The sequence below is a fragment of the Salmo trutta genome, chromosome 19, assembly GCF_901001165.1.
Source record: "Salmo trutta chromosome 19, fSalTru1.1, whole genome shotgun sequence".
NCBI classification, from domain to species: domain Eukaryota; kingdom Metazoa; phylum Chordata; class Actinopteri; order Salmoniformes; family Salmonidae; genus Salmo; species Salmo trutta.
Window position 1 is genome coordinate 29,782,932 of NC_042975.1, and position 27,898 is coordinate 29,810,829.

Below are 27,898 nucleotides of genomic sequence, written 5' to 3' on the forward strand. Positions count from 1 at the left end.
AGGAATAACTGGGGTACAGAAACCTTTTTAAATAGAGTTTCACTAGTGGTATTACCTGAACATGTCCAAAACGAACACAGATTTTTGTTGTTGTTAAATGTTTTGTTTTTTTGCTGAACACGACCCATGTCTATTTGGCCAAATGGTGTCTCTGATCCGTCTGTAGATCGAGCCCACCACTAATGTCTGTCTTCATGCATTCAAATTCATCCTTGTCCCTCTTCATGCTTTTAAATAATCTACTTATCTTCTCTGCCTTTCTCCCTGTTTCTACTATTTCTCTCTTGTTCTTTCACTCTTGCTCGCTCTCCTTTTATCTTCTCTGCCTCATTCCCCCTCTGCCTCACCACTGAGTTTTGAAATTCCTTGGCCCCATCCGGTACCAGCATGGGATGTTTGGCTTGGCATAGCCAGACTTGTTCCAGCACAGTACTTTCGTGGAACAGGCAGAGGAGGGAGGTAGTCTGGTGTCCTGCGCCAGCAATGATGATAAAGAATGTTGCTCTATTCTCAATCACTCTGTGGGACTTGTCTTCAGACCTGTATCTGACCCTGGGGTTCTGCTATCTTGTATCTACTGCTTTTAGTGAATACATTGTAAACTATTACTGGTAAGTATATAATGTATGCTTATGTGTTACGAACGTTCACTATGTGGATATACTTTACCAGTCAAGTTTGGGGACACCTACTCATTCTAGGATTTTTCTTTAGTTTTACTATTTTCTACGGTGTAGAATAATAGTGAAGACATCAAAACTATGAAAAAACACACTGAATCATGTAGTAACGAAAACATTGCATTTCAATTAACAGGTGTGCCTTATTAAAAGTTAATTTGTAGAATTTCTTTCCTTCTTAATGCATTTGAGCCATTCATGTGACAAGGCATGGTTGGTATACAGAAGATAACCCTATTTGGTAAAAGACCAAGTCCGTATTATGGCAAGAACAGCTCAAATAAGCGAAGAAAAATGACAGTCCATTACTTTAAGGCATGAAAGTCAGTCAATCCGGAAAATGTCAAGAACTTTGAACATTTCTTCAAGTGCAGTCGCAAAAACCATCAAGCGCTATGATTAAACTGGCTCTCATGAGGACCGCCACTGGAAAGGAAGACCCAGAGTTACTTCTGCTGCAGAGGATAAGTTCATTAGAGTTACCAGCCTCAGAAATCGGCAAATAACTGCACCTCACAGGAGTTCAGGTAACAAACACCTCAACTGTTCAGAGGAGACTGGGTGAATCAGGCCTTCATGGTCAAATTGCTGCAAAGAAAGCACTACTAAAAAACACCAATAAGAAGAGACTTGCTTGGGCCAAGAAACACGAGCAATGGACATTAGACAGGTGGAAATTTGTCCTTTTGTTCTGATTAGTCCAAATTTGAGGTTTTTGCTTTCAACTGCTGTGTCTTTGTGAGATGCAGAGTAGGTGAACGGATCTTCGCATGTGTGATTCCCACCATGAAGCATGGAGAAGGAGGTGTGGGGGTGCTTTGCCGGTGACACTGTCAGTGATTTATTCAAAATTCAAGGCACGCTTAACCAGCATGGCTACCACAGCATTCTGCAGAAAAACACCATCCCATGTGGTGTGTGCTTAGTCCCACTATCATTTGTTTTTCAACAGGACAATGACCCAACACACCTCCAGGCTGTGTAAAGGCTATTTGACCAAGAAGGAGAGTGATGGAGTGCTGCATCAGATGACCTCAACCCAATTGAGATAGTTTGGGATGAGTTGGACCGCAGAGTGAAGGAAAAGCAGCCAACAAGTGCTCCGCTTACATGGGAACTCCTTCAAGACTATTGGAAAAGCATTCCAGGTGAAGCTGCTTGAAAGAATGCAATGAGTGTGCAAAGCTGTCATCAAGGCAAAGGGTGGCTACTTTGAAGAATCTAAAATATTACATTTTGATATAACACTTTTTTGGTGACTACATGATTCCATGTGTTATTTCGTAGTTTTGATGTCTTCACTATTATTCTACAATGTAAAACATTGTAAAAATAAAGATAACCCCTTGAATGAGTAACTTTTGACTGATCCTGTATATAAATGTGTACTTTATTTTTATACAAAAATGCAACATTAAGATCCTTCTCGTCATTGGTGCGTCAGCCAAATGTTATATTGATTGGTGGCTGCAAAAGTAAATCTTGGTTTGTACAGCATCTGCATTCTTGCTGTAAGCTAATGTGATTACTAATTGTCATGGGCAATCGTAATGACTTGAATGATTGCGTATATGAACTCTGCTTTTTCTAAGTTGTGTTGGGGTGGTTGTGGGTTCAGGACACCCTCTCACTCACACCATCTTTCACTGTAATTATTTTCATTTAGTCGTCATGTGAGGCCTTCATGTGAGATCCAGGGGGAACAATAGCATGTATTGTACTTAGTGTGTGTGGCATGATCCTATGGACACCCTCTCCATCTGAAGATCATCAAAGGAAGCCATAGTCATCTTATTGACACTGGCTGGGTGCATGACCAGGCTGTTAAACTCCACTCCTGGTTCCCTTTCTTTTCTTACATTATGACATAGTACTGTTGTTCAGTTTGTAGGGCAGTCTGTCTGTTCTCTCTTTAGTCTGAAGAGTTCAGCAGCAGACCACTCAGTGAACTTTTAGCAGTCTTCTGTATGTGTAAGGGGTTAGACATTGGGAGTTTGGGTGATTGCTGCAACAGTAAAGATAGATTTAACTGCTGTTTGATTTGTAGCTTCGCTTGGCTGGAGAGTGCATTAATAGGCCATGAAATTGTATATTTGAAATAAACCGTAGGTTGCTCTAAGATTCATGCTGTGATTTGTAGGTCCGTCAGTGTATTGCTTTGTGAAGGGTTGTGAATGGTAATGAAGATATTGAGAACAAATGCTTGAATTCAATTCAAGTCTTTAATTTACATCCCAATGGAAGGATCGTGCTCAGCTGAAACACTGTCAGACAAGTTTTACACCTCATACTGTCAACTTGCACATGTTCATTGGTCTCATTCTCATTGGTCAAGTGCAAAAACACCTATACATTTACATTAACACTGGTCAACATGGCAACATATGGCTTCTAGATAATACTGAAGATTGTGTATGCATTGGTACATCTGATCTTCTTAGTTCTCTGTGAGACGTGCAAAACGGCTCATACCTTCCCGAGAAGTTAACTATTCACACAGGCAATGTGTAGGAGAGAGGGGTTTTAGCCATGTTACAGAAATACACATGTATTGAAACATAATCAGTTCCCATCATTTGGTATTTTTTTACACTCTTATTTTTCATCCTGAATCCTTTTCTTTCCTAAAGGGTGTTGTTCTAGCGCACCACTATTATGTTGCCTTAAAAGGAAAGTGGGTCATGGCGAGCTGTTTTAGCTGTGTGCCTCATTAACCCCACTCACTCAGTCACTAAATAGGAATTCAAACATGGCCAGACTTTTAAAACTAGACGTTAATGAGCAGTGGGCTGCCTTTTTGTGAACTTTCTGGCCCAGATTGAACTGCGTCATCATGATGAACTTGAATAGACTACAGTGCTCTCTGTCTGACGACATGAGAGATTAGAGAATCTCCCCATTTGATGACTCTGAAGAGTTGCCATGTATACATTTTAAAAATAGTAATAAAAAAAAATGTATCCTTGTTTTTTTCCTAGCAAATAACACGATCCTCACAAGAAGAAAAGTCTGACGATAAACCTGAAGAGGACAAGTTGGAGAAGTCAGAGAAAAAAGAGGACGAGCAGAATAAGGAAGAGGAAGAGAAAGATGAAAAGGAGGACTCCAGGTGAGTTTTGAATAGCTCTGTGTGTGCGTATACACTTGCGCATGGGTTTCCCACAGGTACAGCTTTTAGTCCTGGCTATAGTCATCCTTTGGCCTGGTCCACCTCTGAGAATCTGTACCTCCCAGTAAATGTTTACCTTCAGTTGAGGCGGCAGGAATTCCGGAGCCCTCATAGATGTGTTGTAAATCAGGCCATAGAGCGGGAGAGAACCACTGTCCTTCTCTGGGGTGATGGCCAGGCTGACCATACCACCCGACTGCTTTCAATGTTCCATCGATTTACTCCTGTCCTCTCTCCTTCGGATGTTCTACTCCAATTCATTTTGAGATGGAGAAGGGTTGAGAAGAATTGAGGAAAAGTGAAATGAAAAAGAGCTACTGACTCTTAAGAGGAGAGCCCGGCAGACATCTTGACCCCAGGACTCTGATCCATTAGCCAGATAACTCCCTGCCTTTTTACCCAGCTTTATCAGTGGGCAGCAGTTAGTCATGACTCGTATCCTAACCAATCATCAAATGAGAAATGCAAGTGCTTGTAAAAAATGTTTTTTTTATTATTTAGATTGGACTATTTAGATTTTCCTAAGCATTTAGCTATGTAAATAATAGGCTTGTACAGTTTATGAAAATGTCCATTGTGGAGGAGTTGAATAAAATAAAACAATCCCTTCTCTTCTGTCCTCCAGGGACATCGGAAAAGACAAAGACAAGTGTGACGGCGGGGAGGACGAGGACGGTAAGGAGCAGAGCACGCCACGCGGCAGGAAGACCGCCAACAGCCAGGGCCGGCGCAAGGGAAGGATCACCACGCGCTCCATGGCCAATGAAGCTGCCTCTGTGGCGGAGCCACCGCCACCCGAGCCTCTCTTGCCCTCCGAGCCCCCTCAGCCTTCCAAACCTGAGCCTACTACCCAGAAGGCTGTGAGAGAGCCCACCAAATCTGCACCGGGTGAGCCCCCCATGGACCTTAACAGAGGAGGTAAGCACCTCAGCTATTCTACGCTTTTAGTAGCCCACTACCATCCCCTGGGGGGGGATTTTTTTTTTACCAAGATGCATCTCAAAGATAGACTTATGCTTACTAAGGTGGTTTACTAGTTTTGTGGTGGTTGTATTTGTGAGAATGGGACTGAGTAGATAATATAAGTCTCAACTCCTGTCCACTCGCAGTATTGCTCCTCAGCTATGGAGGTTTGAACAAGTGTGTGTGGGGAGTGAACTGTGTCTTCATGATTATCTTATGTGAGAGCGAAACTGTTTTTTTCCCTGGGAAGGCCCGGAAATATAATAGCATTGTGAGGATGCTTTTATAGGTCCCAGCTGTAGAAGAGGACGGCACAACTTGCCTAAATAAGTCCCAATGGTCATGCAGCTGAGCTGAAACACCTCTAGCTTCAAGAAAAACACCACCACATACCATATAATTAACCCCAGTTACCTTTACACACACGTGATAGGGTGGGCAGTTAACAACTGGAGTCAGTTCTATTCATTAGCTATATTTCTATCTTCTATCATGTCACCGCACTGAATAGGTCCCTGGTTCACCAGGTTCAGGTTGTTTTTGTTTTGCTCCTCAACACAATGCCATAACAGACTATCTCTCACTTCTGTAACCTAGCCAGGGGTTCAGTCTGTCTAGCCTATACCCTAGCCATCATCACCATGGCAATAGTGTGGTGTCTGGGGTGGACCTGTTGTCATGGCTCCTTCCAGCTGTACCTCAGCCTAACCACTTAATTTGTCCTTGTGCTGCTCTGAGAGCTTCTTTTGATGTTTGTGTGCTGAACGTCAGACAGTACAGGCCCAGGTCTCTAACCAGAGCATTCAAGCAAACACAAAAGTATTTTAGAAAGGTGAATTTAAGCTACATCCTTGTAAAGATTAGAATGGAATAATTGATTATCCATCTCAGAAAGGTGAATATCCTTCCAAGGATTTAATCAAATTGTATTATTTTAAGGAATTTCGTCTTCATGGCTGATTTCTGTATTAACCAAAACCTACATGTTGTGCTGTCCTTCTCTGCTCTGTTTTTTAAGTCTGCACCTTATTTCCCAGTCTGTCAACCCCCTGACCCCTCTTGGCTACTGTGCATCAGGGATTTGCATAGGATCATTTTAAGTTCAATCTTCTGAAATGACTGACTGCTGAGCAGGCTGTGGTTGTCTCCTCTCTTCTCCTCTGCTGATTCACTGCCTCCGTGCTGGTTTTGTGTGTTAGACTTGGGCTGTATCCAGATGGTCATACCTTTTTATCTTTTGCCATCCTGAGATATTCGGTAATACCACCACTGACCACATAGGGGCGCTATTTCAAACCCCACTGAGCTTTTGTAATCCAAAGGTTAGCAATGTTAATAACAAGTACATGTAAAATCCCATAGAGAATGCTAACGAGCATATTGCAAACATTTTATATGGTCTCTGACTGAAATTATTTGCAGGACAGACATCCCAGCTCAAAGTTATACAAGTAACAAAACAATGCTACTCACAGTTTGCAGCAGGCACAAAACAAATATTAGACAGCAAGGCTCTAGAATCCAGGAGGGGATTTCTCTGATTTTACCAAGCAAAGCTTGATTTTGGAAGAAGCTAACCATTTAGCTAACTAGCTACTAAATCAGCAAATCAAATGCACAACTGCATTTAGCACATTTTACACTGTTAACTTAGCCAGATGTCTTATAACTACTAACATTTAGTTGTGAATTCCATACTGTAACTACGTCCCCTGGTGCATGTTGAGTGAATAACACTCAAGGCTCCGGTCTCATCTTTGTGTGCTTGTAAACAAACACCACTTGACTGGGGACTACCGGTAAGCTTCATAATGACAAATAATGTGACAGGTGAAATGAAGAATGCAATTTTCTTTATCTCCTAATGTATTGCACAAGTTGACTGCAGGTATTTGTTTAAAAATGTATAAAAATACTTCAAAGAAATAGTTTCAAGGGTATTGACGGGATTGGTACAGTTGAAGTCGGAAGTTTACATACACCTTAGCCAAATACATTTAAACTCAGTTTTTCACAATTCCTGACCTTTAATCCTAGTAAAAATACCCTGTCTTAGGTCAGTTAGAATCACCATTTTATTTTAAGAATGTGAAATGTCAGAATAATAGTAGTGATTTATTTCAGCTTTTATTTCTTTCATCACATTCCCAGTGGGTCAGAAGTTTACATACACTCAATTAGTATTTGGTAGAACTGCCTTTTAAATTGTTTAACTTGGGTCAAACGTTTCGGGTAGCCTTCCACAAGCTTCCCACAATAAGTTGGGAATTTTGGCCCGTTCCTCCTGACAGAGCTGGTGTAACTGAGTCAGGTTTGTAGGCCTCCTTGCTCAAACACGCTTTTTCAGTTCTGCCCACACATTTTCTATAGGATAGAGTTCAGGGCTTTGTGATGGCCACTCCAATACCTTGATTTTGTTGTCCTTAAGCCATTTTGCCACAACTTTGGAAGTATGCTTGGGGTCATTGTCCATTTGGAAGGCCCATTTGCGACCAAGCTTTAACTTCCTGACTGATGTCTTGATGTTGCTTCAATATATCCACATAATTGTCCTGCCTCATGATGCCATCTATTTTGTGAAGTGCACCAGTCCCTCCTGTAGCAAAGCACCCCCACAACATGATGCTGCCACCCCTGTGCTTCACGGTTGGGATGGTGTTCTTCAGCTTGCAAGCCTCCCCCATTTTCCTCCAAACATAATGATGGTCATTATGCCCAAACAGTTCCATTTTTGTTTCATCACACCAGAGGACATTTCTCCCCAAAATATGATCTTTGTCCCCATGTGCAGTTGCAAACTGTAGTCTGGCTTTTTTTCTTGACATTCCCATCACCATTGCTTGATTAAGGCGGTGTTGGGTTTTCCCCAAACATAGCAGTGTTGATTGTGACAAAAAAGGTCAATTTTGGACTCATCGGTCCAGAGAATGGACTTCTGGACAAACCTGAAGGTTTCTGGGTGGTCTCTGGCAAAGTTAAGATGGGCATTTTGGTTGTTTTTTTTTACAGAAGAGGCTTCGTCCTAGCAACCCTCCCATGAATGGCATTCCGGTTCAAATCTAATTTTATTTGTCACATGCGCCAAATACAACAGGTGTAGACCTTACAGTGAAATGCTTACTTACAAGCCCTTAACCAAAATTCAAAAGGCTCTTGCACATGTGAGCAATCTTTTTTGCAGGTGCATGGTAACAGTTGAACAAGATGAAGGAAAAAGCTCTTAAGAAAATACCTTTAAAAAAGGTAAGATAAAAGAATATCAAATAATTAAAGAGCAGCAGTAAATAACAATAGCAGGGCTATATACAGGGGGTACCGGTACAGAGTCAATGAGTGGGGGCACCGGTGTCGAGGTAATTATGTACATGTAGGTGGAGTTATTAAAGTGGCTATGCATAGATAATAACAGACGAGCAGCAGCGTGGGGGGGCAGGCAGGCAATGTAAATAGTCTGGGTAGCCATTTGATTAGCTGTTCAGGAGTCTTATGGCTTGGGGGTAGAAGCTGTTTAGAAGCCTCTTGGACCTAGACTTGGCGTTCCGGTACCACTTGCCGTGCGGTAGCACAGAGAACAATCTATGACTAGGGTGGCTGGAGTCTTTGACAATTTAGGGCCTTCCTCTGACACCGTCTGGTATAGAGGTCCTGGATGGCAGGAAGCTTGGCCCCAGTGATGTACTGGGCCGTGCGCACTACCCTCTGCAGTGCCTTGCGTTCGGAGTCCGAGCAGTTGCCATACCAGGCAGTGATGCAACCCGTCAGGATGCTCTCGATGGTGCAGCTGTAGAACTTTTTGAGGATCTGAGAACCCATACCAAATGTTTTCAGTCTCCTGAGGGGAGAATAGATTTTGTCGTGCCCTCTTCACGACTGTCTTGGTGTGCTTGGACCATGTTAGTTTGTTGGTGACATGGACGCCAAGGAACTTGAAGCTCTCAATCTGCTCCACTACAGCCCCGTCGATGAGAATGAGGGCGTGCTCGGTCCTTCTTTTCCTGTAGTCCACAATCATCTCCTTTTGACTTGATCACGTTGAGGGCGAGGTTGGTGACCTTGCACCACTGTTGACGTTGAGACTGGTGTTGTGCGTGTACTATTTAATGACGTTGCCAGTTGAGGACTTGTGAGGTGTCTGTTTCTCAAACTAGACACTCTAATGTACTTGTCCTCTTTCTCAGTTGTGCACCGGGGCCTCCCACTCTTTCTATTCTGGTTAGTGCCAGTTTGCGCTGTTCTGTGAAGGGAGTAGTAAACTGCGTTGTATGAGATCTTCAGTTTTTTGGCAATTTCTCGCATGGACTATCTTTCATTTCCCAGAACAAGAATAGACTGAAGAGTTTCAGAAGGTCTTTGTTTCTGGACATTTTGAGCCTGTAATCAAACTCACAAATGCTGACGCTCCAGATACTCAACTACTCTAAAGAAGGACAGATTTATTGCTTCTTTAATCAGAACAACAGTTTTCACCTGTGTTAACATAAGTGCAAAAGGGTTTTCTAAGGACCAATTAGCCATTTTAAATGATAAACTTGTATTAGCTGCAGCAAGGGAGGTCTGCAAATCTCTAGATGATATTGAGGGCGAGGAGTACGGAGAAAAAAATGTATGCATTCACTACTGTAAGTCGCTCTGGATAAGAGCATCTGCTAAATGACTAAAATGTAATGTAAAATTATGTTTGGGTTTGCTTTTTCCTGATTTATTATTGTTCTTGTGGCTCTTGGGGATATTTTGGAAAGGCGTCCACTTCTAGGCCGAGTTGCTGTCATGTTAAATGCTCTCCATTTGTAAATGATTTGCCTCACAGTGGACTGATGGACCTCAATCTTTTTGAGATGATTTTATAGCCTTCCCCAGACTGATGTGCTCTCGGTACCCTCGTCCTGATATCCTCTGAGATCTCCTTTCCTCTCGGCATGGTGTGCTTTGCATTCACCTGGATGGTTAACACCAAACTGACCAGGTTTCTTATCTCTATTTATCAGAGTCCCGCCCAAACTCATTCCTAACGATCTCTCCTTTGATTGGTTCATTTGGTCCCCTATTATTTACCCACCTGATTTTACTTACCTACTTGATTTAACCAATGCAACTTGGGGTTCACTTATTTTTGCTCCTGCACTAATTCCTTTTTCATTTCATGGTAAAAACAAATCTGTAATTGCGCAAGGGGTTCACATACTTTCAAGCAGCACTGTACGGTATACTGTCCAAGCCTAGTGTTTGTGTTTGATGTCATTAGGAGTCTCACCAGTCCTATGGGCTGGGTCAAAAGCAGTCCATTGTATAGGGTCGGTCCAAAATGGCCCCCTATCTCTTCAAAGAGCCAGCTGAGATGAATGACCTGCCCACCTCCCTTGATCTTAAAAGGCATGATGGGGGCACGAGGGAATGGCGGTAAGATTAGGTGAACATGTTGAACGTGCCACGGGACAGGAGCAGTGATTCAGCAAACATTTGAGTAGATTTAAGTCTGTGTGGCCCTAGACCATTCGCTTGGAGCCGTCTAAACCGTAAGAATGGATCTCCTCAGTAAAAATGTTTTGTGTAAGTGTCGGGTTCGTACTGCAGCTATATTGGCCCAAATGTTTACACAATCTCTATGGGTCCAATGGAATAGGGTGGGCCAGGGTTCACACTCTCTCAGCCCCAGCCTCCATCAGCACCTGTGTGGTTAATGGTTATGTTGCATTGTAGCAGCGATATGAGTGGTAAATCTGTCTGTCGGCTGTTCTGTCTGTTTTCTCTGTCCAAGGCCGTTTCCCAAAGAGGGGGATGTTGGGAGGCCCGTCTCTCTACTCCGCTGTTTAGAGCCAGATCAGGTGACATGGACCCTCCCCTTGTGAGGGGGAGAGGGAGGAGGGGGTTGGGGGGGGGGGGGGGGGGGGGGGGGGCGTGAAGGGCAACAGAAGGAGGGAGCATGAGCGCGAGAGAAAGGGAGTGTAAGAGAGAGCGGGAGGGGTAGGTCTCGGCAGCGAGCCAAAGAATGTAAACTGATTATTAGATTAGCAGCCATGAGAAGCAGACCGCTGAGAAGCAGAACGAGCTTGGTACTGTACTTTCTCTCTCTGTGGGCTGATTATGAAGGTTTCTGTTCTCTCTCTGTGACTTAAACAGGAGGAGCTGCTGCTGCGAACGGCGAAACCGGAGAGACTTCTCGCTGGACCGAGGAGGAAATGGAGGTTGCCAAAAAAGGTACTGTTTTTGTTTTATTTCTCTATCTACTGTTTCTCTCACCCCTCTCTTTCTAGTTTGATCTCTCTCCTCGTAATTTGTATTTATTATGGATCCCCATTACTTCCTGCCAAGGCAGCAGCTACTCTTCCTGGGGTCCAGCAAAATTAAGGCAGTTATACAATCTGAAAAACATTACAATATATTCGCAACACACTAAGTGTGTGCCCTCAGGCCACTACTCTACTACCACATATCTACGACACAAAATTAATGTGTGCGTGTGTTTGTTATCTTATGCATGTGTTTGTGCTTGTCTCTTCACAGTCCCCGCTGTTCCATAAGGTGTATTTTTATCCGGTTTTTTAAAAACCTGATTCTTCTGCATGCATGAGTTACTTGATGTGGAATAGAGTTCCAAGTATTTATAGCTCTATGTAGTACTTTGCACCTCCCATAGTCTGTTCTGGACTTGGGGATTGTGAAGAGACCTCTGGTGGTATGTCTTGTGGGGTATGCATGGGTATCCAAACTGTGTGCCAGTAGTTCAAACAGACAGCTCAGTGCATTCAACATGTCAATACCTCTCACAAATAAAGTTTGCTCCCACACAAACTGTCAATCTGACTCTCTCCTGGCTGGGTGCATAACTGGTGGAGGCTTTTAGGGGGAAGCAAGACAGTGGTTTGAGCGAGGATACTTTTTCTGGTAGCTAACTGCAGTGGCTCTGTTCTGCATGCCTCTCAAAACTGATCTATTAGGGCCAAAGTATGAAGTAACAGAGCGTGACAGTTTGAGTTTCCTCTAAAGATCATATCTATTATTCACCAGAACAATTTGCCAGGCCTCTGGATCTTATAGGACTTTACCCCAAAACATTTTTCTCTCCAAAACAACTCCTTTTGAGAGGTGAGTGTTTAATTTCATGCAGTTACTGACAGTGGACACACCAGCATTTTCTACTTTCGCAGTTGCGTCACTCAGTCCATGGGAGATTGACTCCATCGACCCGTAGTTACCTTCCAGCCAGGCCAGTACTCCTCCATCTTTGTCAGTGTAGACTCTGGTGGACAATGGGAGAAAAAGGGAGAGGTCGAGTTTCCATCATTTATCCTGGTGTTTTACCCAAAAGGCTCAGACTTTTCTGTTTCCATCTACGTGTACCGGCACCTGTGTCTCACTGGGCCATGGCTCCGGCGGACCTGCTCCTCCTTGGGGCCAATTCTAGGCCACTGGTACTTTTCAGCTGTCATTTCCATAATACTGTCTAACTGTGAACTTTAGCACCTTCTCACAAAGTAACAGTCTTGATAATGCAGAGGTTGTTGATTCTGCTCGCCCAAAGTCTTTAGTGTCACACTCCTGATGGAGAAACAATAACACTAGAGCTTACTTTAATAGAAAACACTGGCAGTACTTTGGTGTGGGGTAAGTCTTAGGTGGAAGTGCAGCATGAGAATGCCAATGGGGCTAAGCACATTGGACAGGGGAGAGTAAATAGAAGGATTAATGGGGATTAATTAAGGCTGTCTTGGGTGGGTTTGCGAATTTGTAAATTATTTGGTCATGCCTCCCCCAACCCATGTACATTTCCGCTTTCTCCCGTACATAGACTTCAGTCGACAAACCTATCCTATATATCCCAGGGAGTTACTACCACAGTATTCTGTTTTGCCATTGGTATCATTTGGTTGGTCATACATTCACAGCCAAAAGTGAATCACTGTAATCATACAGTGACTAGGGCTGTTCATTTGGAGTAGTCTGGTTGAATTAACAGGGTCTAGCAGAGATGCCACTGATATCCAAGGTCTTAAAACTGAAGCTCCTCCAGACCAGACAGTACAGAGGGGGAGTTTTTAAAAGCTGACATGTTTGAAAGGAGCACTTTCATTCATTGGGCTGCCTGATGTCGCGAAACTGAGACATAGTGTACATTAGATGCTGGCACGGTGTTCTGCGTAGTTTCACTACAGCTTTTTTTAATGTTTTGCCTACTGCTGGATGGGTCAGAGTGCCCCCCCCCCTGTCTTTTTTCTCAGATGTTTCCCCCCCCCATCTTCATGTAAGCTGTATGTAACAGAGCGTACCAGGTCGAAGTGTAGGGTTACGAGGTAGTTATGTACAGTGCATCTGGAAAGTATTCAGACCCTTTGACTTTTTCCACATTTTGCTACGTTACTGCCTTATTCTAAAATGGATTAAATAAAAACTATTTCCTCATCAATCTACACACATTTCCCCATAATGACGAAGCTAAAACAGGTTTTTAGAAATTTTAGCAAATGTATTAATAATGAATAACAGATGCATAAGTATTCAGACCCTTTGCTATGAGACTCGAAATTGAGCTCAAGTGCATCCTGTTTCCATTGATCATCCTTGAAATGTTTATACAACTTGATTGGAGTCCACCTGTGGTACATTTTAAATTTATTGGACATGATTTGGAAAAGCTCACACCTGTCTATGTAAGGTCCCACAGTTGGCAGTGCATGTCAGAGGAAAAAAAACAAGCCATGAGGTCGAAGGAATTGTCTGTAGAGCTCCGAGACAGGATTGTGTCGGCACAGATCTGGGGAAGGGTAACAAAAAATGTCTGCTGCATTGAAGGTCCCCAAGAACACAGTGGCCGCCATCATTCTTAAATGGAAGAAGTTTGGAATCACCAAGACTCTTCCTAGAGCTGGCTACCCGGCCAAACTGTGCAGTCGCGGGAGAAGTTCCTTGGTCAGGGAGGTGACCAAGAACCCAATGGTCACTCTGACAGAGCTGTGGAGATGGAGAACCTTCCAGAAGTACAATCATCTCTGCAGCACTCCACCAATCAGGCCTTTATGGTAGAGTGGCCAGATGGAAGCCACTCTTCAGTAAAAGGCACATGACCGACCGCTTGGAGTTTGCCAAAAGGAACCTAAAGGACTCAGACCATGAGAAACAAGATTCTCTGGTCTGATGAAACCAAGATTGAACTCTTTGGCCTGAATGCCAAGCGTCACGTCTGGAGGAATCCTGGCACCATCCCTACGGTGAAGCGTGGTGGCAGCATCAGGCGGTGGGGATATTTTTCAGGGACTGGGAGACTAGTCAGGATCGAGGGAAAGATGAACAGAGCAAAGTACAGAGATCATTGATGAAAATCAGCTCCAGAGCGCTTAGGACCACAGACTGGGGTGAAGGTTCACCTTCCAACAGGACAACAACCCGAAGCACACAGCCAAGACAATGCAGGAGTGGCTTCGGGACATGTCTCTGAATGTCCTTGAGTGGCCCAGTCAGAGCCCGGACTTGAACCCAATCTAACATCTCTGGAGAGATCTGAAAATAGCTGTGCAGCGACACTCCCCATCCAACCTGACAGAGCTTGAGAGGATCTGCAGAGAAGAATAGGAGAAACTCCCCAAATACCGGTGTGCCAAGCTTGTAGTGTCATACCCAAGAAGACTCGAGGCTGTAATTGCTGCCGAAGGTGCTTCAACAAAGTACTGAGTAAAGAATCTGAATACTTAGGTAAATGTGATATTTCATATTTTTTATATTTAAATTTGCAAAAATTCAAATCTGTTTTTGCTTTGTCATTATGGGGTATTGTGTATAGATTAATGAGGGGAAAAAACAATTGATTCAATTTTAGAATAAGGCTGTAATGTTATAAAATCTTGGTAAAAGTCAAGGGGTCTAAATACTTTCCAATTGCAACGGGATAGGTAAACAGTAACAGCAGCGTATGTGATGAGTCAAAGGAGATTAGTGCAAAAAGGGTCAATGGAGGTATTCCGAGTAGCTATTGGTTAACTATTTTAGCAGCCTTATAGCTTGGGGGTAGATGCTCTTCAGGGTCCTGTTGGTTCCATATTTGGTGCATCGGTACCGCTTGCCTTGTGGTAGCAGAGAGAATAGTTTGACTTTGGTGGCTGGAGTCTTTGACAATTTTGGGGGAGAATGGATAATGTCCATGTTGTATACTGTAGGTGTGTCAGTGGTTTTCTGGCCAATCAATAAATAGGGCAACTGGACCACCATTATCATTTTGAAGTGACTACTACTACAAAAAAAATATCTAATCATAAGACTATTACGAGTGACTCAAACCAGACGCTAAATGTTCTGTCCAGTGTCCTCTGTCTTCTCATTAGTTCAGATGGCGTTGTAATGGGCCTTTGTCCTATTCTGGCCTCCAGTCTGAGGTGATTTGTCAGTGTCGGTGTCCTTTAGCTCAGAAATGCAGTGAAGGAAGGGGGAGGGAGGCTGTCGATCTTCCAGTCCACTGCACCTCTCTGTAAGCGTAGTCTGTCGTAAACAGTTTGAGACTCCATTAAAGCTAATTGTTGGATTAGATAAGTGCTGTTGGCCTGCAGGGTTTTATCAGGTGAGATGGTGTCAATCTGTAGTAGGTTAATATTCAATGAATATGCTTAATCTGGGCCTGTTTTAGGTTCAGATCCCAACCCAGTCTCCCTCTCTCCTCTGCCAGGCCTTGTGGAGCACGGGCGCAACTGGTCAGCCATTGCCAAGATGGTGGGCACCAAGAGCGAGGCTCAGTGCAAGAACTTCTACTTCAACTACAAGAGACGGCACAACCTGGACAACTTGCTCCAGCAGCACAAGCAGGTACGGCAACACTCAACACAATTAATTACCAGGGTTGTGTTCATATGGGCACATAAAAAATGTAAAAACAATGGCAATAAAAGAGTATACCTTATCGTCCAGGGAGTCCCTCCCGGTTTCAGTTAATTTTCTCAGTTTAGTGCTTAATGAATACACCCCTGTTCAGGTACAATGTGAAGAGGTTTGGTTTCTTTAACGTCTATTAGAACATGTATGTCTGACACTATCTTTAATCGATTTTCTGTATTAATCAGAGGAGCAGTGAAGTTGATGTAGTCTGTTCTATAACCTGTGTTGTTTCAGGACACACGGCGGGCACGGGGAGATCGAGACCCGTCTCAGAGCGAGAGCATGGCTTCAGCTGACGACGACCAAAACCCAGAGGATAGTGATGGTCAGTCAGAGAGATGTCGCACACCATCCATCTGTTTATCCTCACATTCAGACACACTTACACTGTCTGCACAAATACACAAACACAACCATTGTTATGAATTGTTTTTGATGATTATTTATTTACATTTGATCTGAGTGAATAAACGATGTAGTTGTGTGTGAATGAGAAAGATTTAGAGAAACGCCTCTATGGAAAAGTGAAGCGAAGTGTAAAAGAGTGAGTCCACTTCAGAAAGAGCCTCTTGAACTGTCTGTCTTCTGAGAATTTGATTTGAATTATGGCGAAGGAGCCCCGGTATTTTCTCTATACTGTCTGTAGTTTTAATGAGAGAGAAAAAAGGGATCAAATGGAAAGGGAGAAGGAGGGGGGGGAAAGCGAGAGATAAAAGATGTGAACTAATTCTGACTGCTGGGTCTGGGTTATGTAACTGTTCCTTGGCTTTGAAGAAAGCGTGTTGCATGGAACGCTGAGTGCTACTCCGCTCGTTTGATCCGCCGGGCCTCCCCCGGTTTCTTTCTCTACCCCTCTCCCACTCTCTCCCCAACTCTCTGCTCTTTTCCCCATCACCCGGTCTCCTTCTCCTCTGTGTCTCCTCTCTCCCCCCTCTCTCCCGCTCCACTTGCAGTCTTCTATCTCTCTCGGTCTTGCTCTCGCTCTCCACTCTTAAAGTTCTAAAATGCTGTCGTAACAGGGCAGAAAGGGCCTGTTTTGAATATTCAAATCCTTTGCCTTGCAATGCTCTGCCACGTATGGGGATAGGTTAATGCGTGTGAGTCCAGATTAAGTCTGAGACCTTTCCATTTCATCCTGTCCCTAAATGTCCTCATGAATTCAATGTCTCCTTGGGTTTGTCACAGACCGATCACTCACCGACTGTCGCTCTTGGCCATCTCTTTCTCTCCCCCTCTTTCTTCTCCCCTTCTCTCTCTTTTTCTCTTTTGGAGTGGAGTCCATCTCCCTCCAGCTTTTGGTTGTGGTAAAGCAAAGTGGCTGAGGTGAAGCAAATTGGTTTAAGGTTGAGCCTCTCACCTGACCGGGAGGAGGGAGGTAGTAGAGGCTTCCCCCTAGCCTTGCAGCCTGCTAGTCTCTCTGTCTGTCTGTCTCTCTCTCTCTCTATCCCTCCTGCTGCCCCTCCTGATGACAACCAACTACAATCAGACATTTGTAAAGTTGTGTCTGGACTACAGAAGGTCACTATATTATGTGTTGTTTTTGAAGCTCTCATTGACTCCCAAGGAAACTCAAACTGTCCTCAAGGTCTTGGTTGGTTGGTGTAGCTGACTGCAGAGTGTCACGTGGTTGAGCATAGGCAGTAATGCTGCTGGGAGGGTAGTGTTCAGTGTTCTAAAACCCTGCTTCTGTCATTTAGATTTTTTGTTTTTGGTCACATTATTTGGACACAATCTTTGGCGTTTGATTTGATTCAGTTTGACCTCTGTGTTAGAGATTTATCTTGGCATCGACATATGCTTTTTTTATTATTTTTTTATTCAATGTTCAGGTTTCTTCTCTCCATGGCAACAGTGCCAGACACAGGCAACATTGCGTGCATCATTGGTTTGCAGCATATTTATGTATTTTATGTGGTCTGTCTTTTTATCTATACTGCATATTTTTATCCATAACATTTCTATCTGCTTGGATCAGTATATGTGTCCCTCTCCTCAGGGTCACTTCCTATGTATGCCATGCAGAGTGATTTAAGTGTGTCTCACCCATGTCTTTTCCTGTTCTGTGTGCCCATAAAGGTGGAGAGAACAGCTCAGACACAGAGAGCGCCCCGTCCCCGTCCCAGGCGGACCCCTCCAAGGCCGGAGGGGATTCCCAGAGGGGAGACGGAGCTGGAGGGTCAGAGAACCAGTGGTCCGACAAGGGCCAGGCTAGCAATGGGAGGGTCCAGGAGCCCTCCTACGGGGAGCTGAGGGTCAAGTTGGAGAAGAGCCCCGAGGGAGAGGCCAGAGAGCCTGGCTCTCAGGAGGATGGGGAGAGGGCCCGGGTGGCCTATGAGGGCCATGGGCACCCCAAGAGCGAGCCCCAGGATGTGGACATGAAGCCTGGGGGGTCCGGGGAGGTGCAGGTGAAGGTGGAGCCTGACTCTGCCAAGGAGAAGGGGGAGCCAGAGAAGCAGAGGGAGGGGCACCACTCAGACAACGACTCCAGCGCCACCTGCAGCGCCGACGAAGATGTAGACGCTGAGCCCGAGAGACAGAGGTGGGTCAGAATGATGATCACAGGGATGGCCACTTGATTTGGACTTAAAAAACAAAGCTATTTGGGTGAAGCTAATGATCTCTCAGCTGTTGATACTATCAGTATAGGGGATCAGATGAGGGCAAAATGTACTTGGATTAATTATTAAGGTGGTAAATGGTTGATATTATTAGTGGTAATTGAATCGTTCCATACAGGACTCCTTTATTATAACTCCTGTGACCGTTACCTCAACTCTTTCTGACCAGTGTGTCTCACCGTTCCTCTCCTGTCTCCCCCTCTCCTGTGACCTCAGGATTTTCTCTAGTATGGACAAGCCTTCGTTGCTCAGCCCTCCCAGCTCAGTGCTGATGTCCACGACCAAGCAGGCCCACCTCAACATGCAGCAGCTCCAGCAGCGCGCCGCTGCTATCCCGCCCATGGTCAGTCACTATAGCAACCCACACTTTTCTATGATCAGATATGCCCATTCGGAGAGGCAGGCACACGGAGGCAGGCAGCAGGGTGAAAGCATGTCTTATTTAGACCAACCTCCCTGTCAAGTGAGTCCATCATCCCCAGCATTTTTCCAACCAACCTATCAATCAATTTGTTACCAATCATTAATCTTCTGTCATTCAATCAGTTGAGCAATGTGTCAGCATGAATTTAAATCAATCAAATTGTGCCCATCTTTTGTGTAATCAGTCATGCTAATGTACTGATGGGTTTTCTGATGTCAATTTCTTTTCCTCCAATGGCCTCTTCTATGGTGCTTCTGTCTCCTAATTTCTTATGGAATGAGATCAGACAAACTGGATTGTTTAAGCACTATGGCTGAGATTTGTGTGCAAAACACGAACACTATCAAATCTGACAACTGTTTAGCTAATGTTTTACATTTGTCATCCAATGTCCTTTCTCTGGGATGGTTTAAAATCATGCCTTAGTACTATGCGTTTAATTCTAACCCTGAAGTCCAATCAACATCTACTTTTCCTGTACTCTTACAAATGTAGATCGAAGAACTTCAGGGTTAGTGGGCAATGCATCAGCCGCTTGCTTCACTTGTACAGAGCTTGTGTCCCCCCCAGTCTTCCTCACATGGGCATCTCCTCGCCCCCTTCCTGTAGGTGGTTCCTTTTGGTCCTGGCGGAATTTCCATAGGAGCCCCCCTCAGCGGTTTCGCCATGTTCCAGCACCAGATCACGGCTGTGCACGAGTCAGCCCACGCCGAGGAGAAACAGAGGCAGGACCAGGCTGACCCCGAGCGCAGCAGACAACCCTCCAACTGCTTCACCACCCACAGCCCCACCATAGTGGACAGGGAGGGTAAGAGAGAGTACACACCTACTCACACACCGATATCCTCCCTCTGAGCCCCTACCTACCTGAGCCTCTCAACCAACAGTAGCCTGTTTGTAGCCAATGCATTTTTTTCTGTCACGTTCGCTGTAGTTCACCGTCTTAAAAGGAAATATGAGAGGAGAGAGCAGGTTCAGACTGCCACTCTAAAATGTCTTTCTGAGCCAGAACAAGATGTTAGCTGACCCCATTTCACCTCTGATGCGAACATGAAGCCTCTGATGGGGAAGGCTTGTTTTTCCTGAAATGCCTCTGGGGGAAGAGAGGGATTCTGCGGTCGACTTTTGAAGGCGCATGACTTGAGTGTGTCAGAGCAGGAGACAGTCAGTGCCTTCCAGGCAGACAGAACTGCGAGTCCATGTTAGAACTGGTGAACTGCGAATCCATGTCAAGATGCTTCTCAATCATTTTTTGTTGATTTGGAATGAATAATCAAAATCAACAGCATGTGTCCTCAGAGAACTGAATTTCCTTAAATTGTGTTTCATCTTCTGATTCTTTGTCTATTTGTGTGTGGTGTGTGTGGTGTGTGTGTGTAATTTGTTGTGGCAGTGTTTTCATTCATGTGTCTCGGTTCTGTGTTGTGTTCTCCAGGTAAGCCCTTCCCCTACATGCCTTATGATATGAAGATGGCTCTGGAGCAGGAGGCCCAGTCTGGTCGGCCAGGCTCTCCCTACAGGCTCTCTCCCAGGGACATGAGCAAGGCCTCTCCTCAGCCCAACGACCCCAACGCCTCCCGCTACAGCGTGCCTCCAGGTAACCGCCCTCTGCTCTGTCCTCCCCCATCTGACCTCCTCTCTACCATTCACCTAGCCTGGTCCCATACTGTTTGTGCTGTAGCCAACTCTTGTTCCATTGGCTAAAGCTCGTACCGTTGGCCTTATTTGTTTCGCACTCCACCCCCCTACTCTTTCCCCTTTGTCTCTGAGTAGATTCAGCTGTAGTGTAGCTGGCCTTGAGCATCTATCTGTCCCTATCATGAATTAACATTACACACACAGCCTGGCTGCAGTAAGGCTTTATCAGTATTTCATTATGGAGTAGCTTGTTTTCATATATCCCGTGTGAGTTGCCAGGGTGCTGACATCTGTGCCTTCTGTAGGAACTCTCCCAGACAAATAAAACATTTTCGATTTAGTAGAGTGCAGGGGCATGGAGGACGGGTGTGCGGTGGGGAGGAAAGTAACGGGCGTTGCTTCCTCAAGGCAGGCCAGTCACTTTGACTCACTAACATGGTAGAACAATGCACTCTGGGAAATCTGTGGGGGCAGGCTTAAACATCTGTGGGAGCAGCATTAGGGCAAATCAATGTTTGATCATCATGCACTCATAGATGGGCTGCTGGTGGAGCCTGTTGGTAAGACTAATGAATGATTCACTGGCTGAGAATGAGAAACAATTTGGGCTGAATTTAGTAGCAAATTGAAGGAATGGCACCCAAAGAAAAAATGATCCATACTGGACATCAATTGAGAATTTTTTTCCTGGTGTTTTTGGTGCAATCGTGCAGATACTTTTCAGTGCCTCTGGATTCTCTATTCTTGCCACATGTTTTTTTGTGTTTTCTCTTTCTTTACTCACCCTATCCTAGACAAGTCTCATGCTAAGTGACCATATTATCGAGTGTGTCACTTTCTAACTTTTACTGTTTTCTCTCCTCTCCCAGTGCTCCAGCCAGCTCCCAACCAGGTGGTCCAGAGCCTGCCTGATGGAGTCCGTGTGACTTTCTCCAGACACAGCCGACCCGCCAACATTCCATCTCCTCCTCCGCTCATTCCAACCTCCAAACCCACAGACAAGCCTTCCTTTATCCAGGGTGGCTCCATCTCCCAGGTAAGACCCCATCCATTAGGTGAGGGCTCAGATCCAGCCCTGGTAAAGACCCACACAGGTGTAGCTGGACAGGGCCGTTTCTAGCATTTTGAGTGCCCTTGCGGTTGTGGGGCCCTAAGCGGCGCTTATGTCCCTTGTGCAGCATTTCCCAAACTAGGGGTTGCGACGTAATGTGGGGTCGCCTGATTTGAAAATGGGGTTATATGAGAAACTCAAATGCATTTTAATTGCGCTTGGTTCTTAGAACTAGGGTTACGTCAGTAACCTCTGGCTGCCACTAGATGCGGTTGTAATAAACAGTGGTTTCTGTTTTCTTCCTACAGATGTGGCTCTATCATTTGAACGGATTATGCTACATAATGTTATGACCCCATCACTGAACGATAAGACTCTCAGTAACACATATGGGTCTTCTGTTTCCCTCTACAATGACCACAAGCCTCATTAGAATAGAGTGGACATGAGCAGGCACTAAATCAGACTGGGAAAAAGAATATCATCAATGATGATGATCTTTTCTACACAGAAGATCATACAAAATTATTGCCTGATGATCTTCTGAACTTCCCAATGCCTTTCCACATGCCTTTCAGTCACTTGAAACCGTACTTATTTCAGATTGAAATACTGCCAAATCTACTGTCAGACTGATTTGTAATAGAATGTCATAGCCCCAATTAAAAAAAGTAGGCATTTGCTATTGATGCCATCACTTTTTTTTACATGGTGGGGTCCCAGGCCAAAAAAGTTTGGCAACCCCTGCGCTTGTGCCTAGAAACGGCACGGTAGCTGGAGCTTTTGGTATGTTCTATTTGGTGGAAGAAGTGATCATATAGTTTTTCGGCACCATTCTCTCTTACTCATTCAGTCATAATTTAGCAGTATTTGTTGTGTGATAATGATTTACTAAGAAACTGATAAGGGTATTTGCCCTTGTAGCACACGGTAGTCTGTATTTAGTAAAAGTTACTAGCCAATATGCCAAAGGGGAAACTTCGGTACATGTCACTTGGATCCACCTTTATTTGTGTACACTGCACCTTCCTTGTATTTCCCTGCTGTATATTTCCAGACAAGTTTCAAGGTTTTTCAGAAATCTTGTTTAACCAACTGGAATTCTGCAATCCTGACCTGATTCTGACCTATCTGTTCTGGCCATTTCAGGGGACTCCTGGTACGTACCTGCCATCTCATGCTGTCTACGGTGGCCCAGAGGGGGCAAAGAGTTCTGTGGGCTCCATATCCCTGGGCCTGCCCAGGCAGCAGGACCCCACCAAGCCTGGTATGACAAGCCAGTCTGGACAACACACACACACACCCTACCCACATTCCCAATGACTAAACTATAATACTACTTACAATAAATGCCCAATACATGTCTTCTTACTAAGTGGTATGCTAGTGTGGATATTGGAACATAGCCCTGTTGTCTATCATCATCTCCTGTCCTCTCACTGCTATTAGATTTGCATGAGAGAGGCATCTTGTTCAAGTTTAATCACATTCAGACCTGATGTGACAGTCCCAAATATCCCACTTCCCTTTCCTAATTGTCCCCTGTTCATTCTCTCCACCTCCCTCCCTCCCTCTCCCTAGTGTCCTACATTAAGCAGGAGGAGTGTTCTCCGCGTGGCCAGTCTGAGGGACTCCTCTCTCGGACGCAGTATGAGGGGGTAGTCAGAGGTGCGTGTCTGTCTGTCCATCTCACAACCTTTCAATCTGTTTGTCAACCTGTCTATCCTTCGGTGTGTTTCCCCTTTCACCGTGGTAAAGTGTGTGAGTGTCACTCACCAAACGATGCAGATTCCAACAGTGAATACTCAGAAACCACACCCGTGTTCAAATACTATATTATATCTTTCAAATACTCAGTGTTTGCCTGCTTGTAGTGGAAGATGGGTGGGATTTGCATTTCTGGGGCTAAATATTTCAAATACTATTTGAACCCAGGTCTGTGAGAAATTTAATAGAAAAAGAGCATTATCACAGGCTGAGGGAGAAAAGAGATAATGAAATGGAGGAGTCTGGCACCGACATCCCCCCCCCATTCCCTCCAGCCCTCTGTTTGCACAGACCTGACAGAATGTGGCATGCTGGTGAGGGAGGGAGGGAGAGGGAGAGGGAGTGGGCCTTCACAAGCCCAAGTTCAACGAGTACCTCCTCTCACCAGCAGTCCTCATCACACCTTCTTCTACAACTGACCTCTGAGGTGACATGGGGGTGTGGTGTGAACTTCAGGCCATTGCTCTACTCTTCACCCTGAAGTGTGCATTTGTTCACTCCCCTTCAAAGATTTAGAAGCATTACATTAGTGTAGCCAGAGTGTAGCATATTTCTTACACCAATTATATTTTACATCCTTGGAGTCAACAAGTGCACAGTTCAGGGAGAACAAGGGGAAAATTGGAATTGAGCTTGAGTGATTCTGTGCAGGAATAAAATGCCAACTGTACAGCCCTCATGTATCCATGCATACCAACCTCTCTCTCTGTTGTCTTCCTTCTAGGAGGCCCAATGGATGGGGGTATCAGCAGGGGAAACCCAGCCAGAGGATCAATCACACAGGTATTAGAATGACATTAACATTGCTAAACCAGTATGTGTGTCCAATCACCACCCTGTCTATGGATGTCTTATAGAACAATTTAGTTTATGATTATGTACATCTGTGTATATTCCATGAAGTAGTCTAATATTCTTGGAGCAAATTTCTTTGAAATGAAAAATGTACCATTTTATTAAATAGTTTCCGGTTGCTGATCTTCTCCCTCTCTCTGGACCTATTTCTCTCTCTCCCTATCCCTTTCTCTCTTCCATGTGACCAGGGCACGCCAGCCCTGTCCGGGTCCAGCATTGCAGCTGATCTGCTGAAGGGCACCATCACCAAGCTGCCCACGGAGGACCTGAGCAGCCCAGAGAAGGCTCGGGAACAGCTGGCCAAGGGACACGTCATCTACGAAGGCAAGAGTGGACACATCCTCTCCTACGACGGTAAGGCTAAGTTCTGTTAGTGGTCACTCTGACTTGATCCTTTTGTAAATCTGTAAATCAGCTCCTGTCTCCGTAGCCATTAAGAACCCAAGAGAGGCCACGCATAGCCCCAGGACAGGCCATGAGCTCAAACGCTCCTATGATATGATGGAGGTCGCCAGAGGCCACCCCGGGAGAGAAGGAGCCCCCTTCGAAGGTAAGGCGTGTGTGTTTTTTTCTTCTACCCTCGTCTCTGTGCATATATTCAGACCACTGTGTGAGAGTAACTGACTGTGTGTGTGTTTGTCAGGGTTGATCAGCCGAGCCCTGCCCAGAGACAGTCCCCACGGGGACTCTAAGGAGAGGCCCATGATGACTGGATCCATCATGCAAGGTAATTAAGTTATCAGGTGTCATCACAGCTCCAAAACTCAGATGTACTGGGGCGTGAGCGAGAACCTGGCAGATCAGATAATTATAATGAAGTCAACTATCTAAATCAGTCAATTGAAAACAGCTAAATCAATGAAATTAATCAGATATGATTTTTACTATGTAAATGTAACCCACATTAAAGCTGAAATCTGCAATGACACCACTGTTCACCCCCCCAACGCATTTGTTATTGTTTTTGTTTTGTTGATGAAACAGAGGAACAATGCTGTTCAATCTCATGTGCAATGATGTCCAAGGGAAAGAAAATGTGTTTGTTGTTTGAAGTAACTTCTTTGTTGTTGTAATATCTTGTCATTTTCACCATGTACAGATTCCAGCTTTGTGTTTTTCTCTTCCCACTCCAGGTACACCCAGAACCTCTGCAGAGGCCTATGAGGAGAGCATGAAGTACGGCAAGCAGATAAAGAGGGAGAGTCCACCCATCCGGTCCTTTGAGGGGGGGATAGGTAAGGGTAAGCCCTACGAGGGGGTGAACACCATTAAGGAGATGGGCCGCTCCATCCACGAGATCCCCCGCCAGGAGCAGCCTGGACAGGACCCCCGCAAGACCCCCGACATGGCTGCCAACATCCGAGCCTCCATGGAGGGCTCCATATCCCAGGTGTGTGTTTGTGAGAGAGAGTGAGCACATTTGTGTGTGTAGGCGTGTGTGACAGTGTGTTTTATTAGCCTGATTTGACTGAGTGCATCGTGTCGGTCTGTCCGTTGTCACCAGCAGACTCTAATCCCTCCTCTCCTCTCTCTACCAGGGCCATCCTCTGAGCCAGTCGGCCATCAAGCACAACGTTAAGTCCCTGATCACCAGTCCCAGTAGGCTGCCCCATGGTCACACCATGCCCCCGCTGGAGGCCATGGAGCGGGCCAAGTATGAGGAGAGCAAGGCGGCAGCGGAGCAGCGAGCGCGCCACACCTCTGTGGTCAACTCGGCAACCTCCGTCCTGCGTTCCACCCACCAGGAGCAAGGAAAGTCCCAGCTCAGCCCGGGCATGTACCAAGATGCCGACGCCCGCAGGACCCCGGTCAACTACAGCACTAGCTCCATGTCCAGAGGCTCGCCAATGCTGGGCCGAGGACAGGAGGGTACGTCTTGTCTGACCATCCCTCGCTTAGTCTTCGCTTTCAATGCAGATGTATCTGACTGCACCATATAGTTTCACTCTACAGCAATCAGTTCACAAGCAATGATGTGTTGCTATGGGTCTTTACATCATTACAATTTGCCGACATTGAATGTGTTGAACACATTTTTGTATTAGCTAGTTATGTTTTCTATATATAAATCGACTTTGTGATTTTGTATTGATGAAACCCATTTGTAATTGTGATCATTTCTCCCCTATCCAGGCTCTGGGAAGCCTGCATCCCATGACCGGAAGAGTACCATGACCCCCACTCAGAGGGACAGTGTTCCAGCCAAGTCTCCTGTGTCAGGGGGTGACCCCAACCACCCTATGGCCTCCCACAGCCCCTTCGACCCCCACCACCGCCCCATGGCCCCCGGAGAGCCCAGGTTCCACCTGCCTCCACACCTAGACCCTGCCCTCTTCCACAGGGCCGTCCTGGACCCAGGTAGGACACGCTACACAGCCACTCCAATGAACCTAAGCCAACCTCCATTAAACGACACAGTAATAGACCGGAATCCTGGAATGATAGAATGATTCTGGGTAAACTGATGACGGGTATCTTTGGCGTCTCTCATTCATAGGCACTGAATGTCCTGTCCAGTCTCAGGTTGAGTCAGTTGACGTCAGTAGGGATGCACGATATATCGGTGAAAATATCGGAATCGGACGATATTAGCTAAAAATGCCAACATCGGTATCGGGCCGATGTTAAAAACCGATGTCAAGTGCATACCTATACAACGTTGGTACATGATATAATGACGCCACGTAAAATTTTGCGCTACACATGTAACACAGCATTCCTGACCTGTGCAAAAAAAGTTTGCAAACACCGGCCACGAACGATGTTTACACAACCACTTTGGTAATAAAGCATCATTTGTTCGACCGCAACTTCTGGGTTAGCTAGCTTTAGCTTGGTAGCTAGCACCAATACAACCAGCCTGAAAACAATGACCAGTAGAAACTGCAGTCATTTTCATTATTTTTAGCAATGATTTAGGAATCCTTGTGAGTAAGTATTAGCTAGGTTGCCACTTGCTGTTCGCCTATTGAAATTGAACTCAAGTTCATGAAAATAAATAGCTAGCCAGCTACTTATCCCTGTTGCCCAAAGCTAACGTTATAAGCAGCCAGCTAGCTTCATCTGGCTAGTGAGGCTTGAACGGACCGGGTTATGTGTTATAAAGCTAGCCACAATAAGGATTAGGCTTAATAGTGGGATTTGCGGTTTGCCTTCAAAATAAAAGTATGTCATTGACTGATGCAAATGAATACAAATAGTAGAATTATGCCGTACTTTTATTTTGAAGGCTAACCGCAAAGTCCACTATTGTGGCTAATCCTTATTGTGGCTTGCTTCACATAGATGGGTCCGACCACAATTAATCAAATAAGAACTGTCTTATAAAATAGGATTATTTTAGATGTTATATCGGTGCATCACTAGTAAGGAGTGCGCCTGTTGTTCATATTATTGGTCTCTGTTTTCTTCTCATCTATCCTCCTCTTCCCCCTTGCAGCTGCGTACATGTTCCCGAGGCAGCCGTCCCCAACAGGCTACCACAACACCTACCAGCTGTACACCATGGAGAACACGAGGCAGACCATCCTCAATGATTATATCACCTCCCAGCAGATGCAGGTTATCCCACGGCCCGACGTCGCCAGGGGCCTGTCGCCACGGGAACAGCAACCGATAGCTCTGTCTTACCCTCCCGGAGCGCGAGGTACTGGACTCTGGCGGCTGGCTGTCCGTGTGTCCCTCTCTCACGGAGGGAGGTGGGGGGATAGTACTCAGACTGTGTGCTTGTGAATTAGTGGCTACCTTTTTCCAGACGCTCAGAAGCAAATGACCCTCACAAATTGCCTCATCATATTGATTTAGAATTTTATTTTAATTTACTATAGCTGATTTGTTTATGTATATTTTGGGGCTGCAGCTGTCTACAGCTAATACTTA

At 45.2% G+C, this 27,898-nt stretch overlaps 1 protein-coding gene across 6 annotated transcripts in view; it reads left to right on the forward strand.

Moving 5' to 3' along the window:
• LOC115154316 (nuclear receptor corepressor 1) overlaps positions 1-27,898 on the forward strand; it is a 101,657-nt gene that overhangs the window by 60,488 nt on the left and 13,271 nt on the right. For 5 of the 6 annotated variants that reach the window (XM_029700407.1, XM_029700408.1, XM_029700411.1 and 2 more), the window contains 20 exons: positions 3,659-3,789; positions 4,475-4,767; positions 10,930-11,007; positions 15,461-15,597; positions 15,901-15,991; positions 17,743-18,205; positions 18,501-18,627; positions 19,318-19,516; positions 20,144-20,305; positions 21,216-21,382; positions 22,547-22,664; positions 22,979-23,065; positions 23,889-23,947; positions 24,208-24,373; positions 24,435-24,569; positions 24,663-24,746; positions 25,153-25,409; positions 25,558-25,888; positions 26,153-26,377; positions 27,459-27,665. In XM_029700407.1, the coding sequence (XP_029556267.1) occupies positions 3,659-3,789; positions 4,475-4,767; positions 10,930-11,007; positions 15,461-15,597; positions 15,901-15,991; positions 17,743-18,205; positions 18,501-18,627; positions 19,318-19,516; positions 20,144-20,305; positions 21,216-21,382; positions 22,547-22,664; positions 22,979-23,065; positions 23,889-23,947; positions 24,208-24,373; positions 24,435-24,569; positions 24,663-24,746; positions 25,153-25,409; positions 25,558-25,888; positions 26,153-26,377; positions 27,459-27,665 (3,517 nt within the window). The remainder of the gene's footprint in view (positions 1-3,658; positions 3,790-4,474; positions 4,768-10,929; positions 11,008-15,460; positions 15,598-15,900; positions 15,992-17,742; positions 18,206-18,500; positions 18,628-19,317; positions 19,517-20,143; positions 20,306-21,215; positions 21,383-22,546; positions 22,665-22,978; positions 23,066-23,888; positions 23,948-24,207; positions 24,374-24,434; positions 24,570-24,662; positions 24,747-25,152; positions 25,410-25,557; positions 25,889-26,152; positions 26,378-27,458; positions 27,666-27,898) is intronic. The other variant, XM_029700409.1, reaches the window with a different exon arrangement.